The 12,500-nt window shown below is 37.1% G+C and overlaps 1 protein-coding gene across 2 annotated transcripts in view; it reads right to left on the reverse strand.

The window, feature by feature from the left end:
* Nucleotides 1-12,500, reverse strand: part of Foxp2 (forkhead box P2) — a 509,404-nt gene that overhangs the window by 54,769 nt on the left and 442,135 nt on the right. For both annotated transcript variants that reach the window (XM_050145932.1, XM_050145933.1), the window contains 3 exons: nt 9,822-9,959; nt 8,527-8,715; nt 6,811-7,006 (listed from right to left, as the gene is read on the reverse strand). In XM_050145932.1, the coding sequence (XP_050001889.1) occupies nt 6,811-7,006; nt 8,527-8,715; nt 9,822-9,959 (523 nt within the window). The remainder of the gene's footprint in view (nt 1-6,810; nt 7,007-8,526; nt 8,716-9,821; nt 9,960-12,500) is intronic.

A 12,500-nucleotide genomic window follows, 5' to 3' on the forward strand; every position in this document is an offset into this window, starting at 1 on the left:
GGGAAGTCCAAGGACCACCCACCTCCATCCAGGTCTAGTAAGGTGAGCATCCAAACTGCCTAGGCTCCCACAAAGCCAATACGTGCAGTAGGATCAAAAACCCATTGCCATTGTTCTTGAGTTCTCATTAGTCCTCATTGTCCGCTATGTTCAGCAAGACCAGTTTTATCCCAGGCTTTTTCAGACCCAGGTCAGCTGGCCTTGGTGAGTTCCCGATAGAACATCCCCATTGTCTCAGTGTATGGGTGCACCCCTCGCGGTCCTGAGTTCCTTGCTTGTGCTCTCTCTCCTTCTTCTCCTGATTTGTACATTGCTTATTTGTAACCCCAGAATTGAGGAGTCAGAATAGAACTAGGTGGATCTCTGAAACTCACTGGCCAGCCAGACTAGCAGAATCAATGAGCCCTTTGTTCAGGGAGATTCTGTCTCAAAAAAATAAAGAAAACATATATATGGAAGAAGACACTAGGAAAATAATAAAAACACTAGAAATAGCTCTTTGGCTTTCATGTGCTTGTATACACATGTGCATAGACACACACATGTATTCTTTCACGGGCACATATTCACATGCAGATACATGTAGCATGCATAGGCATTAGAATACAGTGTAAGTCTACTATGAATATTAAATTAATTAAATGTTATTTAATGGTACTCTGCAAATATCTGGGGTTACTTACATAAGTAATAAATGGTAGAAATACGTGGATCATTTATAGTATATTAAAGTCGATATTCAACATTGAATTGGGATATTTCTGTGTACTTTCAACTTTTTAATCTTAATGCTTACAGTCTGAAGAAGTGTCACACATGCACGCCATCATAACTGTGCTGCATAGAGGCGTCTACACCAGCAGAGTCAATGCTCCACTAGTCCTGACTGCTTATTCGCAGTTTCCTCCCCCAGAAGACAGATAAATGTCTGAAGTATCTCTGAGAGATCTATGGGTTTGCTTAGATTCAACCAAACAAAATATATTGCCATGTGTATTAAAACCACCTACCAGTGTTAACACTCATCTTTCATATGCTTATATGATCACAAAGGCCTCAATTGTCCACTTTGCCAAAATGTCAAATTCCAAATTATAAAATATAGGTATTTAGTAAAGATTAAGTCCCAAGATAAATATCTCTACTAGTTCATACAGGCTCTTTCTTCTCTTCTCTTCCCTTCTCTTCTCTTCTCTTCTCTTCTCTTCTCTTCTCTTCTCTTCTCTTCTCTTCTCTTCTCTTCTCTCCTCTCCTCTCCTCTCCTCTCCTCTCCTCTCCTCTCCTCCCCTCCCCTCCCCTCCCCTCCCCTCCCCTCCCTTCTCCTCTCTTCTCCTCTTCTCTTCTCTCTCGCCCTCTCTCTCTCTTTATAGAGAAAGAGAGCTAGAACTTAATGATTTTCCTATTCAATTTAAGTATACGGTATAGCTTTAAAATCCAAAATTGTTTTTGAGTTTTCCAGTCGAAGATTAAAAATTTGTCAATCAGAGTATTTCTATGGCTTATGAATTAGTTGGAACAAAATGCACCTTAGATTGAATTCTCACTTGATCTTGTTTATCACGTGTGAAGTTGAATCTTAACATCAAAATATACTAACCAAATATATAAATTTATATTAATGTAACACATGCTAGTTTCTCAGCCAATTCCACAATTCAAAATATGATATAACTTAATATCAATCTTTCTTATTTATGATTCTGAATTAAATATACTCAGTCATCCTCTATGCATTTAATTATTTACAAGATATTTTCTGTGAACAAAACAATTGCAAGCATCTGTTTTCTTTTTCCTCTCTTTTTTCTTTTTGTTTTCTAGAATTCACTATGTACTAAGCTGAATTTGCATTTGTGTGGACATCACAGATATCCACCCGCCTTTGCTTCATGAGTGCAAAGGTATTAATGGTATGGGCCTTCATGGCAAAGTTTATTCTGGAACAAATAGAAGAATATTTAAATTTTAAGTAATTGAAAAGAATTTTGACATATTAATCTCCAAATAAAAATCATTTTGCATTTGGATAGTAATTCTGTATGGTGTGTATTGCTTATATATTTTCTACTGTTCTTATATTTAAACCTCACTCACATTTGACTCTGACCTGAAAAGCCCATAAACACACCTATGCGAAAGATCTAGGATTCTAGGTGTGACGTAAGCAGGTCAAATAGGTACTTTGGCTGAATACTGAGCCAATTATTATCTTGAGCACATTCCTATCTCATCAAAATCCATTATTATATTTTATTTCAAAAGATTTCATTTTTTTACTCTAAGCATACTTACCCAAAGCATAGCTGGTTCTACCATGTATTATTCAAGATAGTGCTGTCTAAAATCCATTATGTTATGTTTGTTTGTTCAGACTGTTCATTGAAATCTTAAATCTAAAATAACTTATACACTTATAGAATAGGTGACATGGAGTGAAATAAAGCATTTGCCACATTCTTCTGTCCCTATACAGTAGGAATACCTTTCAAGACTCCCAGGGAATGTATGAAACTGTAGGTAGCACCAAAACCTCTAAGTTGATGCCTTCCACAGTTTAACTAAGCACTTATCACTTAGTATTGCTTGAAGTTTTGCTGCATGAGTTGTGATAGAAAGATTACTTATCAGGGTTTCATAGATAGAACATTCATTTTCATAGTAAATCTCAGCAACTTGAAAACATAATTTTTGCAGCTCACTAGTACAAACTTCAGCTTTTTTTTTTCTTATAGGAGACTACTCGGCATTTCTGTCAGCATATTTGAATTATCAACATCCTTTCTCTTGTGTGTTAGGGCCATTAATAATTAAAACAGGGTATAGAAAACACAAGTACTAAGATTTCAAAACCAGTCTGATACTGAGAAGGATGAAGTGCATGGGGAGGGTAGAATAGATACTCTTGGCAAAAGTTTGGTTGACATCCCAGTAGGGTGAAATAAAAAGTTATGAAATATCATCATATCTTCAGATGCTAAACAATTCAAAATTTATTATTTCTTTCTGAAGTTCCCTATTTAATATTTCTTCTGGAATACAGTTAACCTCAAGTTACTAAAAGTAAGGAAAGGGAAATTTTGAATAAAGTCAAAGTCAACTGTGAAAACATTGTGTTCTGAAATTAAATTTTATCTGATGCTAAAGACCTATAGAAATAGAAAGTTCTTGCACAGTTTCTTCTTGCTAACAAGTAGGCCATGGTATCAGTACATTACACAACACTGCTCAATGCAGCTATTCATTTAGAAGCGTATTGCTCACATGTTAGAGTTTTATAATCAGTATGCTTGAGATTGATTCACAAGTTCATTATTTTTATTTGATGTCAGTTACCTGCTGTCACTCCTTCTACAGACAAACTACGTACATATTTAGAGATGTTAATTTAGCACCTATTTTACATTAAAATTCAGTATTATAATACTATTTTGTGGCTTAATGTTTAAAATTTCAAAGAGTTCATGTTAAAATTATGTGATATATTATATAACTTTTGCAAAAAAGTTCTACAAATCTATTCTGTCAAAATTATAAAGTGCTATTTCTGATATTTATACACATTTTATATAATTTCAGAAGTTATAATTTAAAGTAGCCAGAGGAATTTGTGTTAAATCATGGAGATAAATAAATTATGTCATATTTTTGAAGACATAATGAGAACATCATCCATCATTGTACAGTAATCCCATTTGGTTTTCATGTGATTACTATTCATAGGCAATCAATCAACAAACCAAAAGCTTAATGCAAGATGAACTGAAACACTGATAATGAAAGTATTAAAATTATTTTACCTGAAATAAAGAGTAGCTAAGACTGATGACTTGGGGCTTATACTATCCAAAATTGATTCTTTATTTTTTTCTCACTCTGATCTTAGGTTTCCAGCATAACAGCACCTCAGATATCATATGATATCATAGTTGCCCCTTAGAACTGATGCCTGTAGATACCAAAGTCTGAAATGCTGGATATATATATATGTGTGTGTGTGTGTGTGTGTGTGTGTGTGTGTGTGTAAATATATATATAGAGACAGATGAGTATATATATGTATATTAAATAATCCTTGAGAGTAACAGTTAATGTCCTGTTAATACTACACAAAGAGTTATTAGTCTATATTTTTAGTGGCAAATGCTTTCAAATAAGTCTGTACATGCTCAGAAAAACCAATTTCATCCCAAAATATTTTATTGTAGTTGGTTGACTTCATGGATATGGATTCCTAGGTCATGATACCCACGGTTTAGGAAGCTGGAGCATTCATTTTCCATGACTGGTTGATTTGAAACAAATTCAGCCTGTGTTTGAATGGTGGGTCTCAAAAAGAATAGTTTTCACATTCAATAATTAGTGAAAACTATGATGAGGGTTGCAATTTCTGATCATGATGTGGTACTAGCAAGAACACTGACCACAGAAACCACTGAGGTTTGAGCCTGCAATTGTTCAATTCCATTACTTCTCTTTCATCATTGGGGAATTGGTGTGGGAGGTCCTTCTGTCCACATGTTGCTTTTATTGGTTAATGAATAAAGAAACTGCTTTAGGGCCTATAGCAGAGCTAGGCGGGGAAAACTAAAAACAGTGATTTAATTAATATAGGTTTTTTTTTTTTTATAGTTACTTTGGGGCTGAGCAGCCAGGAACAAACAAGTGGCCTCCTACAACAGGAAATGTTTTTGTGGGCTTTATGTTTCTTTCTTAACTATAGATTTTTCTATGAAGATACTGGTGCTTGTGCTTGTAATTCCAGCATTAGCAAGGCTGAGACAGAAGGACTGTTCATGAGTTCAAGGCTAGGCTGTGCTACCCACTGAAGTTTAGGCCACTATGGACTACAGAGGAAAACCCTGTCCAACAACAACAAAAAAAGTTAATAAATAAATAAAATTTCTGCACAATCTAGGCTTTGCTTTTAGAACCCTCATTTTCCCAAATTTCTTCATTATGTGCATTTTAGTTTTTATATGTCCTGTGAACAATAAAAGTAGGAAAAAAGTAAAAAATAATCCTATACAAAACTAGCTCAGAATAAGAGCAATTTTCACTTGAAAATTACTATAATGATTATACAACAATAGTGTCCCTTGCTTGATGAGAATTTGACTAGAGTTGGAAAAATTCAGCTGAAAAAAAATTATTTTAAATAAGAGTTACACTTTCTCAAAAAATTAGAAAGACTATACTACAATAAAATTATGGTAAATCATGATTTACTTTGAAGAGATTCTAAATGAAGATTTGTTTAACTTTTATGAAATTAAAAAGAAACAAAAAGATGAACTTATTGCTTCTATTTGGGTATATTTCTTTCAACAAATAGCTTTTATCAAGAAAATCCATGCTTGTATTAAGTTTATAAGTGTCTTTTATAATTCCTATTTCCATTTGTCCTATGAATTTGTTATTTTTCTAAAGAACCATAATTCATGATTAGAATTTTTATTTCTATGATAATATTGAATTTATTCTACTTCTTTCTAGAATAAGTCTGAAAACTGGGTCTATGCCTAGACTTTCTTTCAATAATTAAACTTTGTTTTTCTGGATTTCCCAGGTATGCTCGAGACAAGTGAATTTGATCTCAAGCTAAATGAAAGAGGAAAATCTGGGGAAAGCTACAACAAAATAATAGTAATTTGATGAATAAAAGAAAATATATACGGTAATACTATTAATTTCTTTGGCCATCAAACAATGGTCACGCACAATGTAAATACTGGATTTCACTTGTCTAACTTAGTATCAAATTGTTCTTGCTTTTCTTGGGTATGTTCTACAGAGACCGTAAGACGTGTGGCAAACATTGCTATAAAATAAACTCCTTCGTGACAGATACAGTGAAGTTGAATTAAGGTTCACTTGTGTAAACAAGCTTTGTCCCAACACAAAATCCAAATATACATTAAAATATCCATTCACAAAGATTAACAACACGTGACCTTTACCTTAATTGGGAATTTTAGCCATTGATTATCTTTCTTTCTTAAATTTCTTTCCTCAAGGTTGAGAACAGCATATATATATATATATATATATATATATACACACACACACACACACACACACACACATTAGAATACACTCAGATGTAGTTTATATAGAATATCAAATTAGAATATGGTCAATAGCATTTAAAACTCTAATTTGCAGTTCCAGGACAGGAACCAAAAGAGCTACAGAGAAACCCTATCTCGAAAATCAAAAAGCAAAACAAAACAAAACAAACAAACAAACAAAAACCTCTAACTTGCATTGTCTGTAGAGGGAATTTGGAGAAATGCTATCATTGCAGTCTTATGACATAGGTTGGGCTTCCCACACCAGAGTTCGCACTTGCGCTATGGATGCCCAGCGCTGCTCTGTTCTTTGTGATTTCAGTGCCAAGGTTGGGAAGCTGTGTTTTCATCAGCTGTGCCACCAAAGCTCATTATCAGCCCATGGTAAATGGAATTCTGCCACCCTTCCTGCGTCATCCATTTCCCTGCAGATCATCCCGCATATTCAGTGGTGCTTCAACTGTATTGTCTTGCATTATTCTTGCCCGTAAAGCTAATTAACTTACACTTAATATTTAACAAAATACTTGAGATAGTTTCACTATGTACTTGAAAGCAGTGTGTGGTAGAATTTCTGAGGCTAGAGCAAGTGTGTCATGTGACCATCGAAGCAGTCAGGCATCAGTTATCAACGTGAAGGACACAAGCCAAAGTAACGCAAGGTATAGGGTATCTCTACAGGAGCATGGAATGGGAGAAAGCAGGAAGCAGGAAGGAAGGATCTGCAGCGTGTCCGCTATACCTTGAGGCAGCGACTGGACAGGGAGGGCCGCTTGGCCTGGTGGGATGGAGATGAGGCCCTGACGCTGAAGGCTGAGTAGATGCTGCTGCTGCTGCAGTTGCTGCATTTGGAGAAGCTGTTGCTGGAAGACAAGCTGCTGGGCGGCCAACTGCTGCTGTTGCTGCTGCTGCTGCTGCTGCTGCTGCTGTTGCTGCTGCTGTGGGTGTCAGAAAACCCGAGCCAGTCAACAGCAGAGAATAAGGTGCGCGTAAACCACTCTCACACACAGAAAGGCATGCTCCTTTCCTCGCCCAGATGTCTTCTTGAGCAGTCCACGGTCAAAGTCCAGAAGCCAGATGTGAGCAGCTTCTAGGTACTCAGCTGCCTGCTTCTTGGAAGTTAAACAACTTCCCTGAACTTGGCTCGGGGAACCAAAGAACTTGCACTAATGGTACTGAGCAAAGTTTAGAGACCAACTCTAGCCAAGGACTTCACTGGAGATGATTGGAAGTTTACTTAGACAAATTGACTAACACCTGAGAGAAGCTAACTCCCACAATACTCTCACTTTTCCCCAACTCCGTAAGTTTGGTGTGTGGAGGTCCACAGCTGTGGTCTCTAGTGATTTATTAGTAAACTTGGATGGAGCTACAGGACAGGCATGTTAGCTCTCTCTCTCTTTCTCTCTTTCTTCTGAATATATTAAAAAGGCAGAATTATGTGCAAGGCAAAAAGAAAAAGTGCCCTTATTATAAAGAAAAGCCTAACTTCCAGTTTTGTGAGGCATTACAAGACAAACCAGAGTTCTTTGGACTCGGGAGGGTAGGCGATGGCAGTCACACTTCAGAGGAAGACAAGCTGTGTGGAAGACCTTTTCTTTCTAGTTTGGGGAAAACAGAAACTTCTGATGCGCTCACTGGAAAACAGACTGCATAATGGAGCAAGTCATGTGGATTGCCCAAAGCCTCTGAGAAATAAGAGAGCAATTTCTATTCTGTAGTTGATGGCTGTCTGAAATTCTATTCACAAATCCAAACAGAAACAAACCCTCAGGAGGTCAAAACTGTTTCCTGTACGTTTGCATAAGGGGCAGCTTGGAGAGACAACAGCCCTGATACCTGCTGATCAACTGAACTACTTCAACATGTTTTGTTTGGATTATGTTTATATTTGATGCAGTTTGCTGACAAGCGCAGGCTAGGCCTGAGAAGCCAGCTTGTCAGTTTGATTTATGAGCATATCAAACGGTAACTTTCTACTCGCCACTCCAAACCTACCCTAGCAGTTCATTAATCAGGAGCCCGTGACTTTGAAATCTGTGCTCAACCAGTTTTTCTCAACGTCTCCCTGCCCCCCCCCCAACAATGGGCTAAATTTGCATGCATGGTCTCTGGGCTGTACAACTGAGAAAAATAAGGTTCCCTCACCAACTTGGATTCTCAGTGAATACAAGATAATCAGTACTCTGTCCACCACACAGCTTGCTCTTTGTACACTGTGATTCATTAGTGACATTAGACGACAGTCAGCAATGGATTGTGACTCTCAAGTCCCGTGCTACAAAAAAGGAGAGCACGAGAGTCTCACTGTCACTGTTATTAAGCTCAGTAAAAATACAGAACACTGCATCTTTGACAGCAAGAGCCTTGTTATAGGGAGATCTGAGACGATCCTCACCTCTCAAAGTACCTTCTCAAGCCCATGCTATTAGATATCAATGAGATAACTAGATCCTACCTCCTTCGCTTGCTTGCCAGGATGCTGCTGCTGCTGCTGCTGTTGCTGCTGTTGCTGCTGCTGCTGTTGCTGCTGCTGCTGTTGCTGTTGCTGCTGCTGCTGCTGTTGCTGCTGCTGCTGTTGCTGCTGCTGCAAAAGCTGAAGATGTAACTGCTCTTGCTGTTTCTTGTAAAACTCTTGTAGTTGTTGCTGAATAAACCATTTTGACTTTAATAAATAAAGGCAAAAGTTTCATGTATCATCAATGTCCTAAACTCTACTAGCCTGACACATGGTAGAGTGGTCATTAAGATACACCTCACCGCCCACCCCTCCCAAAAAAAATTGCATTGGATTTAAAGAGACAGCGCTACATACTTTTTTTCCCAAGGCAGCTCTGAAAATTTCCAATCCAGAATCCAAACAATCCTAAACAAAAGGGTATAGAAAATCTGTATTCTAAAGGCCAGAACCAAAGTGAATACTCTAAATGACTACATCTGAAGCCCTATGATGACCTAAGCATGGGCTGTGCTCTACCCCTTAGAAGGATAGAGCATCACCGCCACCAAAGTAGGATGAAGACAGCTTCATCTATCAGAGGTTTTAACACAATGTCATGTATGTAAATCTATGTAACTTGTAGGCCCAATCAGAGGCAATAGCAAAGCTACTTACTAACTAACAACTCTGGTAAAACACTTTATTTTCACCCCAGAAAGCAAATATCACCTTCTGAATCTATTTTTAGATACTCAAGTCTTCAATAAGCTTCACTGTAGGCTCACTGTTTGTATTATCACAAAAACAAACTTGATCTTATCTGTCCAGTTTTATTCTAATAAACAGATTCCTCTTTTTCAAGTGATGACTATACCTCAGAAAAGAAAGCTTGGGTGCAGCTTTTAGCATGTGTTGTGTGCAAAGTAGCCTTTTCCTATTTATTGGAACTCAAAAGGGGGGGGTGCTAATGTGCTGGCGATTTAAAAAACAACAATTCTGTGGTTTGTTGGTACACTCCTTGGCAAACCTAAAAGTAAATGTACCTAAGAACCTGAATAATCAAATACAAATTCATCTGTTTTTAATTTGCTCTTCTTTCTGCTCCTGTCCTAGATTTAGGTACAGTTGGAGAGCATGAGTAACTTAAGTCCTCTTAGGCAGCTTTGCAGGCACAGTGTGACATTTCTGTTTTGATGTCCTGCTAAGCTGCTTCTGTATGTGGAGACCGCACTAAGTACTAAGCCCAGCACTCTGCCAGCAGCGTGTTTCCCCTTCAGTGGGACTAGAACACCAGAGCAGGTAACATACATTACCTGCTGTAGCATCACTGCCTGCTGCTGCTGGAGGAGGGCTTGGAGCTGCTGAGGAGACAGGACCTGCTGCTGAAGAATCTGTTGCATCTGCTGAGGAGTGATCACCTGGGGCGTCATCATGGCCACCGACACGGGGACCTTGCAAGGAGAGAGAGGGAAAAGGCTGTCACAATCCAGTGCCTGCTGGTCTTTGCACAGGTATGACGTTGTTTTTAAGTTACTTAGCACCAACGGCCAAAAATGGTACCCATTTTGTGCTGTGTAGCTTTGTATTATTTTGAAAAATAGTTTTCCAGAATCAGCAGATTTCAGCAGGCTCCCACTTGAAGTTCCATGGTTCAAATGATTTGCACAAAGGAGCTGGAACTCCAGACAATAGAAGAGAAAATAAATAATTTCGTTGCAGTGGTCTCAGAAGTTCATCATTGAGTCTCATTGCTGTAACTGAAAACCTTTTGAAATATTTTAAGCATATCATTAAAATAAAAAGGCTAAATAATTAAAATTATCCATAAGAATAAGTGATATTTATAGCTGTACAAAGCATATATATAGAACATACTTATATAACTTAATCATAATTCAAAATTATATGCAAATTTATAATACTTATAAATACATATACTGAATGAAATGGCTGAGTAGGTGAAGTTGCTGGTTTCCCAACCCAACTGCTGGAGTTTGTTTCAGAACCTGGAAAAAAAGAATTAACACCTACAGATTGTCCTCTGACCTCCAAGTGAGTGCCATGACACACACATACACACACAGACGCACACAGAGGCACACATAAATAGCATAGCATAAAATAAATGTAAATTAAAGAGATAAAATTTAACAATAAATATGAATAAATATGTGACTGTAGTAACTGATATTTTCTAGATATGAATCAATATAGATGAAAATATCTGAGGAGACTAGTTCACTAAAAGGCAGAATAATAAGGCTAACAGTTTAAGTATCTTTCTTAAACATTTTCTTACGACAACCAATTAAAGTTATACTAGAAAGTCCAGCAATCTAAAGATTACTCGAAGAGTTTCCAATAGATTTATAACAAAATGAAAACATTTTGTTTAAATTCCTTCTCACTTCTTTTTTTCTAAAACTTTCTGGGGATGAAAGAGAAAAAGTGGGATATGAGAGAAAAGAAGGAAGGGAGGAAAATAGAGCATAAGCAAACTAACTGCACTATATATTTCTGAATGCTTGGTTATTTAAAAAGGTAAAAGCTATGACTTTAATCACTTGTTCTTTGATAAACAAATAGAACTATTAAAATAAGTATATATATATATATATTTCATATATATACATGAAAAATTCAAGCTACAGAACTGTGTCCTTTTCCAATAATCATTCACTTCTTGTCTCTCCCAGACATGAGGAGGAAATTAGCCACCCAGGGACAGAGGAAGACATGGTAGAGTTTCATTTCAAGAGTGCCAGTGCGGATAGATTAGATGGAAGACAGCAGAAAGACAGAATGAAAATAAAGCAGGAAGGAAGGAAGAGGAAGGGGCATGTTCGTATGGAACACACACGTCTACTCGTAGCTACCTTTGTGTGAATGTGCACCATCTGGGAAGGTGGTCAGTTCTTGAGAATCTTACTGTCTGTCTTTCTTGACAGTCTCTTGTTACTGTTCAGTAGTTGCTTGGTTATCTCTTTTCACTTAAGTGTCTATATTTCCAACTAAGCGTCCTCTGGGCATAACTCTCACAAGTGAACTTTCTAGGGCAAACCTATAAGTGGAGGCCTGCCAGAGGATTCCAAAGCTCGCAGTTAGGCTCCAGCTGCTACATAAGATAGGATGTTGTAGTCCCAATCTTTTGAGACTGACTTAGTATTTGGCCAAAGTAAACTGTCTGCTGTCACTGCAATTCCAAAGCTTATCAGTCAGTTCTCTCACTATGCAGAACAATTTAATTTTATTTTTAAGCCTCTACAGATTTGTGAGTACCTTACAGAGGGCTATGGCACAAATGTGTCTGCCACCTCATGGCCATGCTGAAGTTACACAAGTACAGCTCACATGTATGGGACACATTCACATTGTAATCAGACTTTGGCCTTCTCTGAAAAACTACCATCTGAAACAGATAAAAAGATTTTGGAAAGATAAGCCAACTAACACACAACTAATTGAACTCTCTTCTTCCCTAAATATATACCAAAATCCATCATAAAGGTCATAATAGAGATAGGAAAACATATCTGAAGGATTTCTAATATTTATGAAAGCTGATACTATCATCTAAATCCGTATATAAACAGACACACACAATGAAACCACCCTAACATCCAACAAACTAAGCAACCAAAGAGCTGTGACTATCAATTTTATTTTGTATTTAGACTTCTCAGTATCCTTATGTAAATATATATAATTTTCAAAAATTCAAAATGTCTCCATTTCTATGATTAATTTTACGTGACACAATTTCTGTATTATCCTTTTTACAGTTTACTTACTATAGGACTGTGTGTTTTTGCCACCAGGAGTTACCTAGGAATTCACTGACACGAAATATGAGCAATTCCTTGAGTGCATATAAAAATCTTGCTACTACACTATTCATTAATATTCAGAAAAAATAGTATCAGATTTAAAAAGTTCTGGATTAACACATAGCTTTGGATAACGCCAGAGGAATTCATGCAGCTTTTCAGCTT

The sequence above is a fragment of the Alexandromys fortis genome, unplaced genomic scaffold (genome assembly GCF_014885135.2).
Source record: "Alexandromys fortis isolate MF-2015 unplaced genomic scaffold, M_Fortis_MF-2015_v1.1 scaffold_34, whole genome shotgun sequence".
Classification (NCBI taxonomy): Eukaryota; Metazoa; Chordata; class Mammalia; order Rodentia; family Cricetidae; genus Alexandromys; species Alexandromys fortis.